This window comes from Thermothielavioides terrestris, chromosome 1, assembly GCF_000226115.1.
Source record: "Thermothielavioides terrestris NRRL 8126 chromosome 1, complete sequence".
NCBI lineage: Eukaryota > Fungi > Ascomycota > Sordariomycetes > Sordariales > Chaetomiaceae > Thermothielavioides > Thermothielavioides terrestris.
The window spans coordinates 9,520,833-9,544,583 of record NC_016457.1 but is presented as its reverse complement, the minus strand read 5'-3'; the positions used below and the strand labels follow the sequence as shown (position 1 = coordinate 9,544,583).

The window sequence follows — 23,751 nt, the reverse complement described above, 5'->3', positions numbered from 1 at the left end:
ACTAGCCGACGATAGGAGGTAGCGGCTAGAGGCCATTGGAGTAAGGAGAGCTAACTACAATAGTGGACTCGATACTGTTGGATTGGATAGCTAGGCTAGGCGGAGGCACTGCTAGAGACTCTAGCTATATAGGCTCTAGGCGTATAGAACCTAGACGTATAGAACCTAGGCGTATAAATATCTTATAGACAGGAAAACGGGGTCGACGGCCACTAATACATAGCTTCTTTGGCAAAGAGAGGTTAGTATCGCCGACGGTACGCTTACTAAATATAGTGTTAGAGATAGTACTAGAGACCTTGGCGATAAAACTAACCGCCTAGTTGGAGTAGGCTCTCTATAATACGGTTAGACCAAGCATTTAAAATACGGCAACGACGACTAACCTAGGTTATAGCTACACTATAGTAATCTATACAATTTAATACTGGCTAGCTGCGCTTACTAGCGAACTACGCAATAGGAAGCACTTACTTATAGCTATAGCATTGACGAGTCTCTCCTAGAAGGTTAGGAGTATTTGGAGGCGGTTGCTAAGCGCCACTAGGCAGTGGAGGCAGAGGCGGAGGTATATCGCTAGGCTTAATGAGCTCTATAATGCTGTCTCTATACGGTGGTTAGCGATACTATAAGAATGGGCCGTTGGGCGATGACTTGCCTACATTGTATATACAATTGAACTAACAGATATCCTAGGATAACTATATAATTGAACCTATATAGATCTTATCAATCAATATATATATAGCTATAGCGTTGCATTCAAAGTGGGTACGTTCAACTCGGTCAATTTGATCGATCGAACTTTTTTACAATTTAGTAGGTGGGTAGGCGATTCGGTGGGCGATTTGTAGGTATGCTAGGCGGTATACGACGCGGTAGGCCTAGCGTATATGATCACCCCCTTTGGAGCCGCCGAAAAGGAGCTTAACACTATAGCGATTATCGCTAAATCGCCCATTGCCTAGCTAACGGTCTCCAACTCCTATACATTTTCTATGTCTAGAAGAGCAAAAGGTTTAGCGCGACTACTATAGCGACTGCCACCTATCCCCTTATACTCTAGCCCAAAGGGGAACGTCTATAGGGCGGTAGTTACTAGTCGTCTTACCGAAGTGGCCGGCCTACGTCCTTATACCCCTAGTAAGCCTATAGAACCCCTAGTAAGCTCGTAGAATTGTAAGGTTGGTTAGTATTTTGAATCGAACGCTAGATCCTTAAGCCTTTTAAATTGAATCGACGACCTATTAACCAATTAGTAGTATTACGATATTAAAGTATCTACAACTATCTACTTCTATTTTCTACAAATTGGCCGCTTAACCACTAAGCTATTTACACGTCTATAGCTATATGTCCGTAGGTCCCGTCGGACAATCGCCACCTCGGCTTAGGAGCTTATATACTACTATCTCGATGAGGAGATGAGGGTATTCGCAACGTTGCCACCGCTGCCACCGCCATCGCCACTACCACCGCCACTAGAGCAAGTTCGTCGAACGCTAGTGAGTTCGCCCACCATACGCGAGTTCGTCAGCCGCAGGCGAGTTCCTCTATCGTAGCCAGTTCATCCACTGTACACGAGTTCGTCAGCCGCCAGCGAGTTTATCCACTGTACGCGAGTTCGTCAAACGTAGCTAGCTCCTCCACTGTATACAAGTTCGTTAAACGTATCTATTGTACGCAAGTTCGTTAGCCGCTAGCCAGTTCATCCACTATAGCCGCTAAATAGCTTATCCGCTATACACGAGTTCCTTGGCCATATCCACTGTACACAAGTTCGTCGGCTATATCTACCGTACACGAGTTCGTTAGCCATATCCACCGTACACAAGTTCGTCAATTGTACACGGCTTCGGCTATCGTAGCGAATTCGTTTTCGTACAGCTTTGTCAGCTTGCCCCGTATTGAACGGAGCCCTTAAGCTACAACGCTATACTACTATAACGTCAACGTCGCCCTCGATAGCACCTACTATACCGCGTTCTCGAGATATATTAAACGGCCGTCGATAACCCGATATATACCGTAAGCCGACGACGAAGTAAGTACCTAGATATCACCATTCTACGTCGTTTAAGGATTAGCACTATAAGGAGATATAGCTAAAAGGGGGAAAGATAGAGAAAAGATCGGGGACATCTCTACCGCCAAGACATGGCATAGCTATGGCATCCAATCTACGTACGAGAAACTCTAGAGGATTGGCCTAGTAAATGAACCGAAGCCTCCTTCCTCGCTTCCTCTATGTACACAATACACATTCGAAAGGCATCGTCATTGAAGCTTCGCTTCAATTACTGTCCAAGCCAGCAAATCAGCTCCCTATTGTACACTACCCGAAGCGTCCGGCCATCGGCTAAGGTGTTGCCACAGTAAACAGGGAACATAATCCGCTGTTTAATCCAAGAGCATGCAAAGTGAACCATGAAGCATCCAGCAAGGGCAGAGTGGTTCATTTCTCAGTCTCACAGCCGCTAAGCGTAAACAACAAGGCAGCCAAACCACCTAACCAGCCTCTGAGCCCCTTGCGGCCTTGTCTCGCGACCCAGCACACCGAACGACCCAACACCAAAAACTCTGTCTCGAGCCCCCTTCGCTCCCTCTTCACTTCTCCGGATCCGCCACTCGCGCGGTCCGAACCGTGGCCCCGACCTTCTCGCCATCGGCGTCGTTCCCAGAGGAGCCTGGGTAGCTGCTCCGCCCGGTCGCGGTGGCGCCGCCGACCAGCCGCCCGACGGCGTCGTGCGTCGCGTCCCACTGCGCCACCTCGTCCGCCGGGACCTTGACCAGCCGGTGGCTGAGCGCGCCGCCCCCGAACTCGATCGCCTCCTGCCGGATGCGGTAGCCGCGGATGCGCGGGACGAGGTGCAGCCAGACGTAGTAGTAGATTACGCAGCTGATGAGGCTGGGTGGTGGAGAGCGTGTTAGTAAGGACACGGAAGGGAAACCATGGGAGTAAGGAAAACGCCGGTCCCACTCACAGCCCGATGCCCGTGACGACGTACGTGCCGTACCAGAAGCTCACGTCGCCGGCGTAGGCGCCGCCCGCGGGCGGGTACCACGGCATGACGAGCAGGTAGAGGTAGACGAGCAGGTTGAAGATGATGACGGGGTCCCAGGCGCGGAACTCGGGCCGCGGCAGGCCCAGCCGCCGGCGCCGGTACCGCACCGCGTACAGGCCGGCCGCCAACAGCACGTTGAAGAGGGAGGTCGGGTAGATGTACAGGTCGCTGATGAAGTTGAAGGCGTCGCCCGCCGGCGGCGCGAGGATCATTAGGACCGTCAGCGCGTATTTGAATGCGTACGGGCCCAGGGGCGTGCCGAAGGGGCGTGTGGACGCCCAGAAGCGCGGGAAGGGGATGACGCCTTGGCTGTTTTTAAGAAAAAGAGGGAGTTGTTAGTTGTCACGGTTATTGACCCGGAGCAGGGGAAAAGAAATGGGAGACGACGAACCGGCCGCACTCGCGGATCATGCGCGAGCTGCCGAGCGCGACGGCGACGATGTTGCCGAACGCGCTGAGGGCGATCAGGAAGTTGAGGCCGCGGATGGCGTTGCTCTCGCCGAAGACGCGCGTGAAGAAGAGCGACGCGGCGATCTGCTTCGACGCGGCAAGGTCGGCTTTCGGGATGGCGGCGAAATACGCGATGTTGGCCAAGATGTAGAGCACGGTCACGATGCTGAGAGCGATGAAGGCGTTCCGCCGGAGCTGCTTGATCGGGTTCTGGGGAGACGGGGCCAACGGCGTCAGGAGACCCATGAAGCAGAGATGGGAGGTGGGAGGGTTAAGGGACCTACCTTGACCTCGTTCACGACATTGAAGGCGTTTTCGTAGCCGGCGTAAGAGAAGATGATGCGGTACAGCGCGTTGGTCAGGCCATACGGCGTAGCATGGCCCTCGAACGCGTCGACGAAGTTGGCGCGCGGCTCCGGGATGCGCGAGACGTTGCCGCCGAGCACGACGAGGCCGGTGATGGAGACGAAGATCAACGTCAGCACCTTGATGATGCCGATGCCGTTGGAGACCCAGTACGAGAAGCGCGTGTGGAAGGACACAACTGCAGGTGTCAGCATGTATCCCGTGGGGGTTGGGAAAAGGATAATAACAGCGGGTCCGTACGCAAGATGGCCACGGTAAAGCCGGCAATGGCTACCCCTTTCAACTCCCAGTCCGTCGGGGTATGCTCGCCAATGCGGAACAGATACTGCGCCAACACTGTGCCCGTCAGCGCCCGGCCCATCCTTTCGTTCCTCCAGGCCATGGATTTTTGCACCGACCGATGGCATTGCTGCTGCTGAACGACAGCAGCACCGTCAAGAACGCAAACGTCGTCGAGAGAAGCCACTTGGGCCGCGGGTAGGCCTGCTCCAGGTACACGACCTCGGACCCGGACCGGTTGGGGAAGTAGGACGCATATTCCAAGTACACCGACAGGCTGGCAATCGACGTGAAGAAGCCGAGCGCCCAGTAGATCATGGCCAGCCCGACGGAGCCGGTGCCCTGGAAAATGGCCGACGCTGTAGCGATGAACCACGGTCAGCCCGGTTTCAGGACACAGTTCCATCCCTTCCTTCCTCCAAACCACCCCCTTCACATTCCACAACCCGGCCGAGAGCCCTTGATTATAGACAGATCGCAACGCGAAAACCTGGAAGAGAAAAACTCACGCGTCGAATACACGCCAGTACCAATCATCTTGCTGACATTGAGAAAAATGATGGTCACGGCGCCGACGTCGTAGCCGAGCGGCGAGTCGCGCTCGACCGGCGCGCCCGACGCCTCCTGGTACGACGGCACCGAGTCGTTGCCGCCCTTCTCCAGCGTGTACTGCAGGCTGCCGTCCGTCACCTCGGCGCTGTCGACCCGCGCGAGGCCGCTGGCCTGCTGGCCCTCGTCCGGGCCATGGGCATGGCGGTGGAAGGGGCGGCGCCAGGTGAAGGGCATTGTTTTGTTTGTTCAGGTCGTCTCAAGGGCGGTTGGGGAGTGGATGGGGTGTGTTTTGGGTCAATTGGGTGAGAAGCGGTGGATGAGGCTCTGGGGAAGAGTTATGAGGGTGTTCTACATTTGCTGTGGCGCGACCGAGATGGGTGCGGATCGGCGGCCGGGGATGGTTGAGGGAGCTCAGACAAGAACGGATCACCGGTGCTGCAGCATGGGGTTTATCTATCTCCCTGGTACTCGGTGGCACAGGGCTGGTGTTGCATCGAGAGCTTCAGTCGGTCCCCCCACCGACGATGACACGGGGTTCGTGGCCGCCGCGCCGAGACGCTGCTGTAGGATGGAAGTGGTGGGTGCTCGCCGGGGGCGCAAGCCGGGGCATTCTCCTCGAGCTGAAGGAGGCGTGGGAATTTTCTTATCGCCTAGCGGCATTAGAAATGTCCACTGGGGGAGCATGAGGCGACCATTCCCCCTCGTGGGTGTGATGCAAACGTTCCTAGCGGGTGATGGCCTGCATGGTCGAGCTCGGCCGGCGGTGGTGTTTCTGATTCAATCCGCTTGCTCTGCACCGCGGTGGCGGTTGCTCATCTCCGGGAGGTATAACGTCATCGGCGTTTCGGACTGTCAGTGGCAGGTTGCGCCCGGGGTCGAGCTGCCAGTACCGGCGACGTCGCGTTCCAGCACAGGATGCGTGATGCCGTCATTTCCCAATTCATGTGCGAGGGGGTGCTGGGTAGTGGGTGCCCTCGCCTGACTTATCCTCATGGGGTTGCGAGGGGAGCTATCCCTGGCTCTTGGGACATGCTCGCCATGCCTTGTGTGACCGTCGTAATGGCGCCACGTGGGGGAGAAACCGTGTTGGTCTTGCAGCATCGGACGACATGGCATTCCAGTGATCGTTGGTGGCCGTGGATTTGGTTCAGGCGGAACCCAGCACGAGGTTCTCGACGCACCCCGCCGCCGCCTTGCATGCAGTCTTAGATTCCAAAGACACGAGGTGCGGACGATTACTCTCCTTCTTGTCGGTAAATCTCAGTTTCGTCATCTTGTCCGGGTATGGTGCCGTTGGGCCTTCTTTCTGCTTGCCATTCACACCATGTTCCCTAATTGATGGAGATGGAGTTGGCATGGGATTGTGGCTTGCTGTCAAACTTCAATAGCAACATCACGCCATGCTGCAAAGCCGCTCAAGAATGGCAGCCAGACAATTAGTCTGAAAGCCCAACCGTGTCACAGCTCCCCGATTCCCCGCTAGCCGTACTTCGTAGCCTTCTCCCCGGCCGCCTCCCCCTTGCTGGCGCTCCTGATGTAGGGCTCGAGAGGGAAGACGCTGTTCTCAGCGGTCACGCCGCTGTACACGCGGTCCCAGCGGTCTTGCAGTGCAGCTGGTGTCTTCCAGGCATTTTCGGGGTCACGTAGCCACAAGCGGACGAGGTGCCGTCTAGGCGGATGAAAAATGTCAGTTAGGATCACAGCCTCACTATTTCAGACGCAAAGACTCACTGTTTCTCCTCGGAGTCCTCAAACTCGGCGCGCGCGTGGAAGATGCTCAAGTTGTTGACATACTGGATGTCTCCCTGGTGAAAGTCAAGCGACACGGCGTATTTCTCGGCCGTGTAGTGCAGCGCGTCCAGAGCTTCGGCCTGCGCCTCGGTGATGGGAGGGATATTGGACGACCTCGGCAGGCCCCAGTAGCCCGTGAAGGTGCGACGAGCGTACTGGATGATCAACCGTTCAGGGTCGGTGTCTGTCGACGGCTGGAAGTGTAGCAGCGGCGCGAGGATGTAGGGGGTGCCGAGTTTGCCGAACCTGCTCTCGGTCATCAGCGCTCCAGTGTTTGCACGGTATTCAGCATTGCCACGCACGTATCAGCAGCCCACGGTTCTGCTAGCGTTCGAATGAGGTCCGGCCGTGTGGCGGCGAGCTCGTTGTACACCTTCCAGCTGCTCGACAGGTAGCTTTGGCCACCCTTGGCTGCCTCGCTCAGTGCGAACAGGGCGATCACGTCCCCGGAGTCGGTGTGGAAGACTTGCTTCTCGGTAGTGTAGGCGGGTGCTCCAATATTGCTGGATTCCACCTGCGTCGTCAGATCCTTGATGTGGGCCAGCACTACGTCGGCCGGCCGGCCATCGTACTTGTTGTCCTGACGACCCCGGACGGGGGCGATGTGCGCCGAGATTCCAGCGTAGATGATGATGTTCTCTTCTCGCGTGTACTTAGTGACCGGCACACCCCTGATCACCTTGAAGCCGTGGCCAAAGTGGATCTCGCGGGAGATCTCGCGCAGGGTCTGGTGCAGCTTCGGCAGCGGGAATGTCTCCGCGCTGATGAAGCCCAACGGTTTACTCAGAGCTGCCAAGATCAGCCATGACTTCGCCTGATGATGCGGCAATGGGGCGCTGTACCTTTGAAGTGCCGCAGAGCAGCATCAATCTCGGCTAGGTCATCACTGGTGAGATGGTAGTTCCAGTCGTATGTCTCGGCGAGGTCGTTGCCGTCCCACACCAGCTTTGACTGTAGCTGCTTGGGGAAGCCAGGGGGCAGCGTCTTCTCCAAACGCTCAGTTTCCTGTCGGCGTTTGACTCTTGCTAGATACTTGCTGTGGTCCGGCGTATACCCGATGTCAGGTTGACCAGGCGGTCCGATGGATTGGCCGTGTTGAACTGCAGTGGCAGCCATGATCGCAGCGGTGCTGAGAGAACCAGCAATTCGGAGAGAGGTAACAGTTAACGAAGCGAGAATGTCCGGGGATGGGATTCGGCTCGAAGCCCTTCGCGTTTATAGTCGATCATTCAGGCCAGGACCCGACACTCGCGGACGGTGTGCGCCGGAAATGCTCGCTGTGATCCACAATGTGACGCCAGTCGAAGAAACCGATGCGTGCAACATCGCTTTCACGTTGATGCCACTGTGCTGCAAGCCGGATTGGCCACAGCGAACACGCGCCGTGCCACGCGAGGAGGGCCAGCATCGGAATGTGGTTGACGTCCGTCGTTGATTTGGGGCTGCTTCCCCGCCCTCTGATGTCGCCATCTTGGAGTCATCAGCGTGATCCCAGTCGCCATCCGAACCCTCCCAGCCGTGTTCACCAACCATCGGCTTGTTGATATTGATTAGGTAATGGCCATCGGCTTCGTTTTTAGCGGTTGCATCTCGCGCCACCGTCCCTCTAAGCCTCCACTGGCATCGACGTCGACAAGCCTGTCTTCCTCAGCGTCGAAGCTAACGGCCAGGAACGACACATCAAACCGCCGTACAAGCTACTTGTCCATCGTTCTATTAGGGCTCAACTTTAGTAAACGGTCGAGCGAAGCAGCATAGGGACCTCCGACCTGGAGGCTGGGAAGTCAGGGACTCATTTTTGTGACCAATGGAAGGGACCCAAAACGGAGAGTTGGGAGAGAACTTGAACGATCAGACGGTTCGACAACTAAGTCTGTGTCTAGACAGAGCCTAGCTACTTTAGTCCCGGAACTTCTGTCGACCTGTTGGCCTAATTTCTGGGTTGGAAGCTGGAGGTCAACGCCCAGATTCTCCTCGGAAACACGACATAGAGCACGCAGGCACATACCTAGTCGGTTACGGCCCTGCATCCATCGCCTTCGTTTGCTCGTCGGCTTGTGCCTCCTGCGGAGCATATTCCACCACTTTACCAGCTGCGTCCCCGTATATGCGGTAGGCGACGCTGGCTTTCCCTTCCTTCAGAAGATGCTTCGCGCAGTAGCTCCGCATCCGATGGTCCTTGACGACTGTGTCGGCACACTGCAAGTTCACGTTGAGGTTGTACAGCCGGTCGCACTGCTCAAACTCTCCTTTCTGTCGGCACCCGCAGTGGTACTGGTAATAAGTCTGGGTACACATCGTGGTGGTGGACTGACAGCGGTGAGCTTGATTGTTGTCTTCCGCGGTGTATTCCCGAGTCGGATCTTGTGAGTGCGCGACCTTACTCGTGTACCCGGAAAGAGGGCGATGGAAGCACCCGAAGCAGCACTGGGTTCGACCCTGGCCGGGCTTGCAGAGAAATCGATCAAGTTGACGGCGCGACTGACGTTGGTTAGTGAATCAGGGCAACAAGGTTATCCCCGCACGGGCGGAAAAGATTGATCGGCAAAGGCGGGATGGGTTTGCGATGCTTGACTCGACGGGCAAGAAGAAGCCGCATATGCACCGCCAGCCCCCAAAAAGTAGTCCCCTCGACCGGAATCGAGCCGGTGACCTTTCGGTATCAAGTAAACTCCTTTACAGCCGAACGTGATAGCCAACTACACCACAAGGGGATTGTTGATGGAGCTGGAGAGTGGATCCGAAGGTGCGGTTCGTGAGCGCCGAGAGCCGAGGCCCATCGAGGGAATCCTTTCTTTGGCAGACTGCTGTGTGCCTTAAACCTGGGGTGCTCTGGGATATCCACATCTTGGGGAGCTCCTCATCAGCTTGCGTATCACCTTTATTCCAGGTCCATCCTCGCCCAGTCTCAACGTCTGCGCGCCTTCCTTATTCCCGATGGGCGATGGGCGAATGATGCCTCTGCCAATCTAATCCGAACCAGGAAGGCGTGGTCACGGCAGGCTTGGCTGCTACCTCAGTTCCCCGATCCAACCCAGCAGACCCGGGCAGCCAGTGAGAGCGAACGCATTTGATGCAGAGCGAGGGACGGGAGCTTATTCATCTGCCACAACACGACGCGAAGTCGGGTGAAATCGAAACGATAAGGCTTTCCGGAACAATTGTGAGCAGTGGCTTGGACACATCAACAAATACCGGCTCAGGGCCGAAATGCAGATTATTATCCCCGGGACTATTAGCGCCGCCTGCACGCCCACCGAGTCAACAACCTGGAACACCTTCCAGAACACGGATCGCGCTCGGCGCGGTCGGGTGGAGCGTAACTTACACTACCGCGCTATGGACCGCAGTGTCTAGTGTAAAGCCCTGAACGGGAAGGTGGCGCACCATAATATCGGCAAACCGCCCCTGCAATGCGCCCCCACAGCCCCAATGGCAGCGTCCCAATGGATGCAACTCCAAGAACAATGCTAACGCTCTTCCCAGGAACAATACCACCATAGGTCGCTCCCCACGGCGGCTCGCATCCCCCAAGGCGCATTTCTGCAGAACCAAGTAACGAACTGCCTTTTTGCGAAGGATGAGCCGTCCAATGCCTGCCCCTGTCGAGAGCAATCGGATGGGAACAGCGTGGGCCGCAGGGGTCGATCACCGGAGTCGGGACCGTGCTTGCTCGTGCATTACTTGGTATAAGGTATGATTCATGAACTCGGGCCCGCCGCTATGGAACACCGGCCGGCGGCCACTCCTCCGCACAGCACTTCCTTCATTCTCTCGCGCGCCCCGGGCGAGACACTCTTCTCAGCCCATCGACCATGCGGTTACCCGTCACCGCCTGCGCGGCGAGCCTCTGCCTCGCCAGCCATGTCGCCGCCACCTTCACCTTCTTGCGCGGCACCGCCATGGACATCGGCCCGGACGACGACACCGTCGGCGCTGAGGCCCTGCACAAGCGCGCCGAGACCTTCAACGGCTGGGGCACCTTTGACCAGCTGATCGACCACGCCAACCCGGCCCTGGGCACCTTCAAGCAGCGCTACTGGTACGGCACCGAGTTCTGGAAGGGCCCCGGCTCGCCCATCTACCTGGTCACGCCCGGCGAGCAGGACGGCACGGGCTTCAACCGCACCTGGCTGTCCAACGCGCGCCTGACGGGCGTCATGGCCAACCAGACCGGCGGCGCCGTCATCATTCTCGAGCATCGCTACTGGGGCGAGTCGTCGCCGTACCAGAACCTGACGGTCCAGAACCTGAAGTACCTGACGCTCGACAACTCGCTCCAGGATCTGGTCTACTTCGCAAAGACGTTTGCGCCGCCGTTCGACACGTCAGGCAAGAGCGCCCCCACCGAGGCGCCCTGGGTCGTCGTCGGCGGCTCGTACTCCGGCGCCCTGTCCGCCTGGCTCGCGGCGAAGTACCCGGGCACCTTCTGGGCCTACTACAGCTCGAGCGGCGTCGTCGAGGCTGTGGGAGATTTCTGGAGCTATTTCGCTCCCGTGCAGGCGGCGACCCCCAAGAACTGCAGCGCCGATGTCAACGCCGTGATCAACTACATCGACTTCGTGCTCACCTTTGGGTCGCCCCAGCAGAAGGCGGATCTGAAGAATAAGTTCATGCTGGGCGATCTAGAGGACGCCGACTTTGCTTCGTAAGCGCACTTCCACCACCAAGGGCATCTTCACAACGGCGACTTACGAGTGTGTTGCTCCCAGCGCGATCGAATCGGGCCCGTGGCAGTGGCAGTCCGGTCAGTTTTACTCGATCACGACTCTCGGCTACACTCCGTACTATCGCTTCTGCGACTACATTGAGAACGTCTGGCCCAACTCGACCAACAAGGTGCCTGGCCCCTGGGGCGTTGGCCTGAGCAAAGCTCTGGACGGCTATGCCAAGTACTTCACGGAAGAGGTGCTTCCCGGCGGTAAGATCGCCCTCTTTTGTCCGGAATGGCCGCCGGACGCTGACCTTGATCTGAAGCTTGCGAGAGTTCTGGGTACGACGACTGGAAGGGCAAGTATAACACCCGCTGCTTCCAGAGTTTGAACGCCTCCAACGTCGCCTACAAGGACCTGTCTCCAAGCAACTACATGAACCGCCAGTGGATGTGGATGCTCTGCAACGAGCCGTACGTTCCACAGTCCTCTCCCGTCTCTTCCCTGCCAACGCCCAGCCACTAACCCAGTGTTCCAGCTTCGAGTGGTGGCAAGACGGCGCCCCGCTCACGGAGCGCACGCTCGTCTCGCGGCACGTCAACGTGGACTATTGGCGCCGCCAGTGCCCGCTCGCGTTCCCGCCGTCCGAGGGCGGCTACGCCCTCGCGCGGGGCAAACGCGCCAAGGACGTGAACCGCTGGACGGGCGGGTGGAGCGTCACCAACACGACGCGCGCCATGCACACCAACGGCGAGTGGGACCCCTGGCGCGACGCCACCCTGTCGAGCGACTTCCGCCCCGGCGGCCCGCTCAAGAGCACCAAGCAGCTGCCGGTGCGCGTCGTCAAGCACGGCACGCACTGCTCCGAGCTGTACGGGCCGAACTGGGACGTGAACCCGGAGGTGAAGGCGCTGGCGATGGATGCGGCGGCCAATATGAAGGAGTGGGTGGGCGAGTTCTATGAAGAGAAGGGGAGGGACAAGCCGTGGGCAGAGTAGCGTGGTAATAAATAAAGGCCCGAAGCTACGGGATCTTACGAGGAGTTACGTTCACGCCGACCGTCTCCAAGTGAATAGCCACGGCAGACAGCTTCGGCTGACAACGTGAATTGAGTTACCAGTAAGTAGAGAGGCGCAACGAGCACCAAGGGCATCTGATGGCGCTGATGCCAAGCGCACAGCTGTGCCCTATCCGGAACATACATGTAGCACCCGGAGGTAGGTCGCCTGTAGTAGCACAAACCAAGCTAGGACGACCAGCTCCCGGCTCGGACACCAGGCAGGTAATGAAGGTGGTTGTGAGAGGGTTATTCCAGCTGGATTGGTAAGCACCGGGCAGGTTGAGCTACCCTGAGTGCCAGATACCTGAAAGTGTGAAACGTCGTCGCTGGGGAGAAGATAACCGCCACCACCCCTCCGCCTCACCAGTTGTGCCAAATCGCCCAGTCCGTTCCAGCCGCAAACACATCCACCCGACCCGGGCCCCAGCTCACCGCCGCAGGCTCCGACACCAGCGTGCCGCCAATCAACTCCCACGCGCTCCACCTGCTGCCATCCCACCCGCGATGCCACAGCGCGCTATCCGTCCCAACTCCATACACATCCAGCCGGTTCGCTTGATCCGACACCACGGCCGGGACCGACTCGAGCGCCCCGCCCAGCGACTCCCACCCGCCCCAGGCGCGGCCGTCCCACCACCGGTGCCACAGCGCATGGTCCGTCCCGAGCGCAAACACATCGAGCCTGTTCGCTCCCCACGCGACCACGACCGGGTCCGACACCAGCACCCCGCCCAGACTCTCCCACCCACCCCAGGCGCCGCCGTCCCACCACCGGTGCCACAGCGCGTGGTCCTCGCCGACCGCGAACACGTCCAGCCGGCCCGCCGCCCACGACGCCGCCGCCACCCCGTGGCCCGGCTTGACTGTCCCGCCCAGCGAGGACCAGCCGCTCCACGCGGCGCCGTCCCACGCCTGGTGCCAGACCGCTGAGTCCGTGCCGACGGCGAATAGGTCCAGTCGGTTCGCGTCGCGCGCGACGGCTGTGGGGCGGGATTGGATTGTTCCGCCTAAAGATTGCCAGCCGTTCCAGGAGGAGCCGTCCCACCAGCGGTGCCTGCGGTGGGTGAAGGAAGTTAGATTCACATTGATTCACTGGTTCACTGGGAAGGAGGGGGGGGGGGGGGGGGGGGGGAGGAGGGAGAAGAGAAGGATGATAAGAGGGGTAAAGGGGGCGCTGCCTACCACACAGCAGAATCGGTGCCCTCGCTGAACAGGTCGATGCGGTTCGGACCCCACGACACGGCCGCGGGGATCGAGTGGAGCGTGCCGCCGAGCGACTCCCAGCCGCCCCAGGCCGAGCCGTCCCACCAGCGATGCCTAGGTAGTTACAGGCGTTAGTGGGCTACTGACGGTGCCTGCCAGGCGGTTTCACATACCACACGGCGGAGTCCCCGCCCAGAGCGAAAAGGTCGAGTCGGTTGCTGCCCCAGGACACGGCAGACGGGGCCGAGAAAAGTGTGCCACCTAGGGATTCCCATCGGTTGGGCTGGGTTGCGCAGCCGTCGAGCTTGCTTGGGGAGGGAAGGCCGGCGGCTAAGGTGAGGCCGTGGGCCAGGAGGGCCAGAAGAGTCGGCGGGCGAACCATGGCCACGAGAGGGGGGTTGGTGAACGGTTGGGTGGGAGTAGGGCCTCGGTGGGAGCCTTATGCTCTCCGAGTTGGTGACGAGAAAAGGATGGTGGCCCTCAGAGCCGTACTTATACCTTTTCTGAAGGGCTAAGTGATGGCGGCCGTGGTCTGGACACGGTCCGTTGCTCGAGCGCCCAGACTGACAACCGTCCCATGACCTCCTCTCAGCCGGCTTTCTCAAGCAACGGAGATCATTCGATGTCACACATCTTGCATCGTGCATCGGTTCTGCAACCCACATGCGCTGCATTCCTAAGCCCTCAGTCTTTCACGGCATGCTGCAACATCTCGGAAAGTCATGATGGCTGAGTGACGAGTTTACGGCCGATGGACAAACAAACACCTGCCTAAAAAAGGGCGCTGCCTTCAGGTAATGATTTATGCGAATTCAATAGTGGCCACGTTGTGCCACCCGAGCGGCTGCCCAACGTAGCTGGGCTCGGGCGGTGTGAGGCATTGATGCGGACTGCATGATCACGTTATGTTCGCTCTAATACTGGACCCTATTTCAACTAATTTAGCCCGAGCAAGAGCAGAATTGATCTGCGATGTTCAGGCAAGCCCTCTTGTGCGGTGGCGAGCTGAAGCCGACATGCTGCATTGTGTCGGTTTTTGCGGTCCCGGCCCATGGCTGCGACCCAGCGCTTCCTGAGCGTTGGCTATGCAATTCGTGATCCGCTGCCGGGACGAATATCAAAACGATCTTCCGGCGGACTTCTCGGGTGGCTTGCGTTGAGAAAGCTGCGTTCGCCTGTTCTGCCGCTTCTGCCCCTCGAACTCACGGGAGCCACGGATTGCTGGGTGTCCGACTGGCTCCGTACTCGGCTGCGGGACACAAGACCGGGGAGTAACCAACAAAGATGATTCTGGGCACTGGCAAAGAGGGACAGAGGGCTCGGGAGCATGGCCGGGGGAGAGACAAAACCGCTGTCATGGCCAGGCTTGTGTGCCCACCATAGCTCGCTTGATTCGGCGTGGAATCGAGGCATTATTCACCGTGATCCTGGGAGGGTTGCCTGCAAGCCATGCTATCCTGACGACCCGGTCTTCCTTGTGGACAAGCACGCAATTCGCGCCGCAGCTCGGGCGATTTTGAGCATTCCAACATCTAGGATTGACAACAATATCTAAGTCGGGACGCTACTTGTCGTTCATTTACATGTCTGTCTCTACGTTTCGCCCTTGCTTGAAGATCCTAGCATCACAAAAAAAGGGTCCCAGCTTCGCTGCCCGTGCTCGCAAGTCCTGCTCGAGTGGCTAGAACACTCTGATGTCCACAGATACGCCCTTTATGATTCAGCCAATCTCTCCATCGTCGAGGCGCGTACGAAAACTCGGCTAGAAAAAAAAATGTATTCGCGTGCCCTACGGCGCAGGGCAACAAGAAGATATACAGAGTAATAATTTGCAGGTCCTTTGTTAACTATGAGAATGCTGAGGACACGAAGGATAGTCAGGCAAGGTCCCCGTGATTTTTCTCTCTCTATGCGCCAGGATGACTAGAGGCACGCCCCTGCTTTGTGGCCGGCTGTTATGCTGTCCTTAGCAGGAATGTGTCAGAACCTGGGCCTCAATACCGGGGGCTCGGCACCCACGGGCCGTACTGCCGTAATTAGGATCCACCAGAGCTATAGATCTGGATGCCCAGAGTAGCCCTCTTCTACATACACTTTGATCAACACAACGAACAACACCATCATTGATCGCCATCTCTATGTATTAGGCACTTCGTGATAGCTTCCTTGTCTCTATCCAGCGTAGTAGCTCTGTCAATTAAGAGTCTTATTTGCTTTAAAAACCTGTTAAATAACACTATATAGCTCTATATACAACGATTAATAAAAATCCCTTAGCGATACCCCTAATTAACTACTATATCTTCGAAGACTAATACAAAGGTTAATATTATCCTAGTAAGCCTTGATAACTAGGTGCCTTAGTATTACTAGTTCGTTAATAAGGCTATATATTATAAACTTATAAACTACTTCGAGGATAAGAAGGAGCGCCTCTACTCTACTTTAGAGAGCGTTGACGTCTATAATATAGCCTGGAAGCGTATTAATTAGAAGCTCCGAGCCTACTTTATCGAACTGAAGGATATCGAGGAGGCCGAAGCTCGCTATATAGCCTAGGAGGTATATAACACGCCTTACAACGAAGCCTACGATCGTACTCCTAGCGTAGAAGCTAGCGATTAGGGCGATCAACCGCCCTATAACGATAACCGCTAAGACCGCTAATCCGTCACTACGCCTAGCTACTATACTTACAATGACAATAACTACTCTGTTGACGAGCAACGCTATAGACCTCTACTTATAGTAGAGTCTCTTAATATAGTTAACTAGGAGGTATATAGGGCCTTTAAGAAGGAACTTAAGAGTAATATTACTATGTTCGTTATAATGATTTATAAAGAGCGTAACAGCTATAACTAGAAGTATAAGCTCTAGTGCTACTAGCTTAATTAGATAGAGCACTTTATAACTACTACTATATTAGCGAACTATTATACTATATATTTCTTAAAGGGCTATTCCCTTTGAATATAGTATTACAACTTTAAAAAGATCGTAAAACCTACTATAGAGACTAAACTTAAGCTCTAAATATACCTCTAGACCTACCTCAATACATTTAAGTACCCTAGGAATATATATATAAGAGCTATTGAGTTTAAGAGGTAGATCGTCAAGTAGGAAAACCTAATAGATAAATCGACTACCTAAGGGCTTACTAAGGCTAAGGATCTAGGTATCTAGTTTATTAAACTAATATAGGCCCTTATAAACCCTATCCCAATGTTCGTCTTATACTACTAGACGAACTAGATAGATCGGATTAAGAGGCTTAGGTTCAGAGATATCGCTATAGCAGTCTATAAAGGCGCTAAACCGTTCTTTAAGAAAGCTCCTAGCCACGTTAGCAAAGGCTCCTTTACAATATATAGAGCTCGTAAGAAAGAGAATAATACCACTGACTACTAAAAAGAATAAGGTAACTACGCCTATTAGGGCTCTTGTAAAGAGGGAGCCAAAGGTGGAAGATTATAGGCTAAACGGAAGCTTAGTATAGCTCCTATACCTACTATTCCTATAGCATAGTCCCTAGATATATCTAGGTGCTATATTTGCAACTACTTCTATATTACTGAGCTATGTTACTACCTATATCTAGAGAACGTACTAGATGGCTAGGAAGCCAAACCTTATATCAAAGTATATATAGAAGCGAATCTAAGGAGCGATTCCTCTCTATAAGCTAAAGCGAATAGGCTCTATATAAAGAGGTCTAGAACTACGATCAACTACGACTCTAAAAGCGATAGAGGCGATAAATCAAATTGACTAGCCGTGGTTTAGGCAGTACTACCTTCGAAGGCACTATAGCTATTGAACTAGGTGGCATTATACCAATAGGTATAAAATATAGGCACTAAACACTAGGATTAAGATTATACCAATAGGTGTAATTGTGACGGCATAGCGCGCTAACCACCGTCACATGACTTGCGCACAGACCTGTCACATGACTATACACTTACGTAACCTCCTAAGTTGGTGGATTTGCAAGATTCGAGTCGACTTCCAGATTAGGAAGGAGGGGTTGGCTTACCAATAAGGAAAAACGCGCTAATAAGGCGAACTACGTCTTACCCTACAACGTACAGACTTTATAGCCCCACTGTAAATTGTAGCCCTACTGCAAATTGTCTATATATACTACCTAAGGTATTTAAGCACTGTTTTCCACCTATATATTGATAGTTTCCCTCTCTCTTCTCAGACTTAAAGTCTTTGTTAATCGAGAATCAATTTAGCTATAAGACATCTAGCACTTGTTTTACTTTACTATAACATTACTTCAAGTCTTACTACTATAGGCCTACGAAGGCAATATAATATCCAATATAGCCTTTCCCAATAGGACTAGTTTAGTTAGCTAGAGAACCTAAATCTCCGATAGAACCTTCGACTTGCCAACAATGTAGTGCAATAGGTTGGCTAGGAACCAATTGGCACTAAGGACAAACTATTAAACGTACAATAGGTTGCTGATAGCGAAGCAACCTCCGATCGACTAGCGGTAAGCAGTACAATCACCTTGTCAAGGCGATTCAACTATATTGATCGATAAAAGAAGTCCTAAAAGAGGTATAATTCTATAATAGCTTATAAAATAGAAAATATAGGTTATACTCCTAGGCCTACTGAATAGGGCTAGAATATCTAGAAGATTGATCTAGTGAACCTCTATAAGTTCAACGTAGGAGGTAACCGAGGTACCTAAATTCGATTGAAGATTAGCGATTTAACTCTGTTTAGCTCCTAAACCTATATAACCACTAACTTAATTAAGGAATATAAGCTTATAAACCCTATTCCTAAGTTTTTCAACTAAATTAGTTAAATTGAGTACTTAGCTAAAGAATAGAAGGTGGATTTGATTAAGCGTTATATAAGGCTTAAGAACAAGTATATCGCTATTATTTGCTTCCCTTAGGATAATAAACCGATCGCTCCTAAGGAGGTTTAACCGTTGAGCATTAAATAGGTCGATTAGTTGTAAGGTGACGATCTTATCGAGATAATCTGATCGATTATTATATAGCGTAATATAGCAATTGGGCAAGCTATAGCCCTATAAGTCACCTATAATGTACTAGCTAATTCAATAGCAGTGCTATTATAAGAGTTTAGTAGTTTAAATAGGAATAAGGCAATATCCCCGACCCTAAAGAACTTTCTACTTTATATATCTAAGTCGAGGCACTCTTATACAATAAGATAGTACTTAAAGACAAGAGGACAAAGCTCTTTAAGAAGATTGCTAATATAGTCGATCTATAGGGCTAAACTATACCCTCGATCTAAACTAAACCAATGTAAACTAAGTTGTACTTAGAGTTATATAATCCTAATTGTCTAATCCTAACGATTGAAAAGACTCCTAAACCTATAGCCTATATAAAAACTATAAAGATTGCCGACTTTAAGAAGTTTATCGACGGCAAAGATCTAAAGTATTTAGTATAGAAAGTAGCTATACTTTAAAAGATTAAGGGGAACTATAAATTGTTCCTAATAGAGGACTTAAAATTTAGGTACATAGTGTCCTTTATTAGTAGTAAAGTAATAGAGGCTCTTATGCCCTATCTAGAAGAAGGTGTAGTAGAACTAATTACTAATCTTAATAAGTTGTTCAACTTTCTAGATAGATTCTATACCGATCCTACTAAGCTCTACTATATAAAGAACGATTTTATAGCTCTAAAGATAGGATCTATACCCTATTGTAAGTTCGTTACTAAGTTTATCTACCTTACTACTAAATCTAAGAAACCTAAGGACAAGTAGAAGGAGAAGTTCTATACTTAATTCTCTTAGAGCCTCCGTTTCTAAATAGTGAGAGATTTGGTCGATCTAAGTATTAGCTTCAACGACTTTACTTACCTTAGTTACTAGTTCTCTTTGCTCTAGAAGATAGCTAAAAAGGATTAGACGGATAGAAAATCCAATTTACTAGGATCTAGATAACTAAGTAGAGGATTAGGTTCTACAAAGAAGAAAGAAAAGACCCCTTAGCTAGATAGCTCTAGTAGAGGTAAGGCTAAATTAAGATCTCCTAGACTCTCTTAGAAAGAGTGTAATACCCTAAAAGAGGAGGGCAAATACTTCTATTACTAGGAGACTAGCTATATAAAGGCGTAGTACCTAAAATGTATTATAGCTATAATTAAGAAGATAGAGGTAGACCTAGAAAAAATGATAAACTTAGTTAAAGAAAATAAGACTAAGACTATTAAATTAGAAAATTGAGAGCCCTAGGGAAAGTAGACTCTAGCTTAGGGCTAGATATTAGGTTAGTGGTTACCTAGGTAGACCTTTAGTAGCTTATAGGTAGTTAAAGTCTCTCTTTCCCTTATATATTAGCTATTAATAGAACTAGTATCACTATCACTATACTTATTGACTCTAGAGTAAACGGATACACCTTCCTTGATCAAACCTATATAAAGCGAATCACTAAGAAACTTAGCGTTGAGAGAATACTACTCGAGACTCTGATCTCTATAAAGGACTTCTAAGGCTAGTCTATAGACCCTATCGACTTAATTCTAAGATTCGACCTCTAAATTGATAGAAGAATATAGAGAGATACCCTATTCCTAGCCCTTGATATAGAGAAGGAGCATTAGCTATTACTAGGCCAATAGTAGCTCGTTTACTACGATATTCTACTAGATATCTACCAACATCGATTGATCTAGTCTAAAGATAAACTATATAATCTAGAATAGAACTATATCCTCGAGATTCCTTATAACTCCCTTGTTCCTAAGGCCTTAAACTCTAAATACTAGAAGGATACTAAGTAGAGAGACTAAGCGATAAAGCATTAAGATTAGTGTCAAAAGGCTTAACGATAGCTATAAATACTAAGGTATAGAGAAACACTCTTTAAACCTTCACCCAACGAATTCTACTAATTGATATAACCTACTAAAGATCTAGAAATATATCGATTAGTATAACCTAAGGTAGACCTAGGATTATACTAATTAGTATAACTCAAAGTCTTTAAAATATATATTAATAGGAGTAATCTTATTGAACCCCCTAAGAAACCCCTTTAGAAGGTATCGTTTAAAGGCGTATAGGACGATAGCCTCTAAAAGATAGATTAGGCACTAAAGGGTAAGGAATTCATTTCCCTAAGAACCTATACTCGACCTATAATACCTAAAGAAGAGGAGAAATAGACCGCCTCTTAGGTAGAAGAGGGTAAGCGACTATAGATTCTAGAAGACTTAATCAAAGCTATAGTTATCTCTACTATAGCCTTTAACAAAATGTTCTTTAAAGGAAACCGACAAGAGAGTTCTATACTAGGATTTATTACAATCGCCTAGATTAACCGAGCTATCGAGGCTAGGAAGACTAGTAAACTCCTCGACGATAAGGACAAAGAGGTCTAAAGCTAAGTTGAGAAAGCGATTGCAAAGTACCTTTACCTTATTGAATTTATCGATATATTTTTGAAAAAGGAATCTAACAAGATACTACCAAGGTATAAATACGACTATAAGATTGAACTTACTAGACTGCTACCTTAGCGAGTAAGCCTCTTATACTCCTATACCCTTGACTAGCTAGAGACTATAAAAAAGTACCTAGTTAAGAACCTATAGAAGGGTTTTATCAAGCTAAGTACTACCTTGTATAGCTCCCCTATATTCTTTGCTATTAAAGGAGATAGGACCTAAAGATTTTATATCGACTACTAAGCTCTAAATAAGGTTACTATCAAGGACTGCTACCTATTACCCTATATTGACGAAACTCTACAACAACTAGGAAATGCTAAAATCTTTACTAAGATCGATATCTAGTAGGCCTTCTACTAAATCCAACTTGCCTCTAGAAGCAAAGACCTAACAACCTTCTAAACCTACTATAGTCAATTCTACTATAAGGTCCTGCTATTTAGCCTATATAATAGGCCTACTACCTTCTAGCGATTTAGTAATTTCTAGTTCTTTAAGTACTTCAATATATTTATAACCACCTATATCGATAACCTAATCATCTACTCTTAGAACAAGGAAGAACACTATAAGTATATATAGCTTATCTTCTAGAAACTATATAAAGTAGGTTTCTAGGCAGATATTAAGAAATACGAATTCTACACTATTAAAACTAAGTTCCTTAGATTTATCGTCAACACTGAAGGCGTCTAAGTAGACCTAAAGAAAATCGAGACGGTAGTTTCTTAGGACTGACCTACCACTGTATAGGGAGTACAAGCCTTCCTTAGATTCTATAACTTTTACCGCCAATTTGTCTATAAGTATAGAAGGATTGTACACCTCCTATAGCGCCTAACTATCAAGGGAAAACCGTTTAAGTAGACTAAAGAATGTAAAGAAGCCTTCTAAGAACTTAAGAGGCAAATGACTAATACCCTACTCCTTAAATACTACGATCCTACTAGAGAGAGCCGAATCAAAGTCGATGTATCTAGCGGAGTCGTAGCTAGAGTCTTCTAGTAGAAGTACAATAATAGTTAGTACCCTATCGCGTTCTTCTTAAAAACGATGTCTAGACTAGAAAACAATTACCCTATCTACAATAAGGAACTCCTTGCTATTATATATACTATTAAAGAATAGTACCCAATGCTACTTAGCCTCTAATAGCGGTTCAATATTTTATTCGACCACTATACATTGCAATACTTTATATAGAAGAGGCTACTTAATATACAATAAGCCGGATAGGCTAAGCTCCTTTCCACCCTAGATTTTTAAATCGTCTACTAACCTAGAAGGCAGAATACTATTGCCGATACCCTATCCTACAAGGCTAAAGAGCTTGCTACCTAGAAGGAAGTCTAAGAAGCTTACTATACCTAGATAGTCCTCTCTAAGAGCAAGCTAGACCTATAGATCCTAGAGGAACTAGAGTTGCCGTCTAAGGAGCCTACTAAATACGACTTATAGTATATAATCTATTAAATCGAAGCTAACGAATCCGAGCTATCCCGCCTATAGCAGTTTAAGGGATACGAACTGGTAGATACTATCTTTAAAGCGAACTAGGAGAGCGAAGCCCTAGAGAGTTTCTAAGAACTTATTTACTAGAATAATATCGACTAGACTCTAAGCGACAGTAGCCTCCTACTAAAGGGAGGTAGGCTAACAGTTCTACTAGATAGTTACCTACGAACCTACCTATTAGCTAAGATCTATAACTAGATCTCTATAGCCTACCTAGGTAGGAACAAGATACGAGAGTTGGTCTAGAGACAATACTTCTAGCTAGGGCAAATAGGAGATATCGATAGGTTTATCTAGAATTGCTAGACCTACTAACGTTCCTATATACCTTGTGATAAGCTACTAAGCCTCTTTAAGCCTCTAGAAGTCCCTATAAGACCTTGGCAGTACGTTACTATAGACTTCTATACAATGTTCTAGGATAAGTTGGGCTACAACTAAGTCTTTATCGTAGTAGACCGCTTAGAGAAGTATAGCTATTTGCTCCCCTACTATAAGACTACTACTACTAAAGAGATAATGCAACTCTACTACTAATATATTTGATATACCTATAGAGCCCTAGAATCGATCACTTTGGACTAAGGACCTTAGTTTATCTTAGTATTCTAGGACAAGTTCTATAAGATCTTTGGAATTAACCTATACTTCTCTTCTTTGGAATACCCCTAGATAGATAGGTAGACTAAAATTATAAATCAATACCTCGACTAACGTCTATACCCCTTCATTAACTATTTCTAAGACAATTAGTTAGAATTACTGCCTACTATAGATTTTACTTAAGCTATTTTACCCTATTTATCTATAGGCCTCGCCCTATTTAAAGTCGAGACTAGTATACTCCCCTAGATAACCTACAATTAGTAGAAGTATATCTAAGAGTTTAGTAGCGCTAAAGATAAGCTTGATTGTACTAAAGCCTAAGAGATACTCTCTAAAATCAATTCTACTATCTAATTCGCTAGAGAAAGTATATAGAAAGCCTAGGAAGCCTAAAAGTGGTAAACAGATAAGTATCGGCGGCTAGAAGAATTTGAAGTTGGTCAAGAGGTCTATATTACAAAGGGCCATTAATAGATAAACCGACTAAGCGATAAGCTCGACTACCTAGTCGCTAGACCTTTTCTAATTATCGCTAAGAAGGGTTATTCCTATAAGCTAAAGCTACTTAAGACCTAGAAGATATACCTAGTATTTACCCTAGATCGACTCTAGAGGGCACCAAATAATCCGTTACTAGGCTAGGAACCCTAGCCTAAACCGCCAATTGAGGTAGATAGCGAATTGGAATAGCAAGTCGAAAAGATTCTTGCCTCCTAGATATTCAAAGGGAAACTCTA

At 50.3% G+C, this 23,751-nt stretch overlaps 4 protein-coding genes and 1 non-coding gene across 5 annotated transcripts; 1 reads left to right on the top strand and 4 right to left on the bottom strand.

Moving 5' to 3' along the window:
- Positions 1–2,607: 2,607 nt before the first annotated feature.
- On the bottom strand, positions 2,608–4,946 carry THITE_2042402 (uncharacterized protein; the record flags this gene model as incomplete). Its single annotated transcript, XM_003650972.1, has 7 exons — positions 2,608–2,908; positions 2,985–3,374; positions 3,457–3,725; positions 3,800–4,059; positions 4,122–4,217; positions 4,280–4,519; positions 4,670–4,946. The coding sequence occupies 7 exons, from the start codon at positions 4,944–4,946 to the stop codon at positions 2,608–2,610; spliced, it is 1,833 nt and encodes a 610-aa protein (XP_003651020.1).
- A 1,199-nt stretch (positions 4,947–6,145) lies between these two features.
- Positions 6,146–7,873, bottom strand: THITE_2110977 (uncharacterized protein). The gene is made up of 4 exons (XM_003650971.1): positions 7,346–7,873; positions 6,806–7,292; positions 6,444–6,749; positions 6,146–6,381 (listed from the first exon to the last, which is right to left on the bottom strand). Exons 1-4 carry the CDS (start codon positions 7,617–7,619, stop codon positions 6,192–6,194), a joined length of 1,257 nt encoding a protein of 418 aa, XP_003651019.1. The 5' UTR covers positions 7,620–7,873; the 3' UTR covers positions 6,146–6,191.
- A 1,255-nt stretch (positions 7,874–9,128) lies between these two features.
- On the bottom strand, positions 9,129–9,217 carry THITE_t20. Its single transcript has one exon. It is a non-coding gene; the product is annotated as a tRNA-Tyr (tRNA).
- Positions 9,218–9,981: 764 nt separating this feature from the next.
- THITE_2110971 (uncharacterized protein) lies at positions 9,982–12,302 on the top strand. The gene is made up of 4 exons (XM_003650970.1): positions 9,982–11,151; positions 11,216–11,424; positions 11,481–11,628; positions 11,694–12,302. Exons 1-4 carry the CDS (start codon positions 10,319–10,321, stop codon positions 12,151–12,153), a joined length of 1,650 nt encoding a protein of 549 aa, XP_003651018.1. The 5' UTR covers positions 9,982–10,318; the 3' UTR covers positions 12,154–12,302.
- A 273-nt stretch (positions 12,303–12,575) lies between these two features.
- THITE_2042687 (uncharacterized protein) lies at positions 12,576–13,800 on the bottom strand (the record flags this gene model as incomplete). The annotated part of the gene is made up of 3 exons (XM_003650969.1): positions 12,576–13,269; positions 13,398–13,532; positions 13,592–13,800. The coding sequence occupies 3 exons, from the start codon at positions 13,798–13,800 to the stop codon at positions 12,576–12,578; spliced, it is 1,038 nt and encodes a 345-aa protein (XP_003651017.1).
- Between the last annotated feature and the right edge of the window lie 9,951 nt (positions 13,801–23,751).

Coding starts and splice junctions, on each gene's coding strand:
- THITE_2110977 (XM_003650971.1), bottom strand. CDS start 7,619: ATGGCTGCCACTGCAGTTCAACACGGCCAATCCATCGGACCGCCTGGT. Junction 6,750..6,805: donor GAACCGTGGGCTGCTGATAC/GTGCGTGGCAAT, acceptor GACCGAGAGCAG/GTTCGGCAAACTCGGCACCC. Junction 6,382..6,443: donor GAGGACTCCGAGGAGAAACA/GTGAGTCTTTGC, acceptor TCATCCGCCTAG/ACGGCACCTCGTCCGCTTGT.
- THITE_2110971 (XM_003650970.1), top strand. CDS start 10,319: ATGCGGTTACCCGTCACCGCCTGCGCGGCGAGCCTCTGCCTCGCCAGC. Junction 11,425..11,480: donor GGAAGAGGTGCTTCCCGGCG/GTAAGATCGCCC, acceptor CTTGATCTGAAG/CTTGCGAGAGTTCTGGGTAC. Junction 11,629..11,693: donor TGGATGCTCTGCAACGAGCC/GTACGTTCCACA, acceptor CCAGTGTTCCAG/CTTCGAGTGGTGGCAAGACG.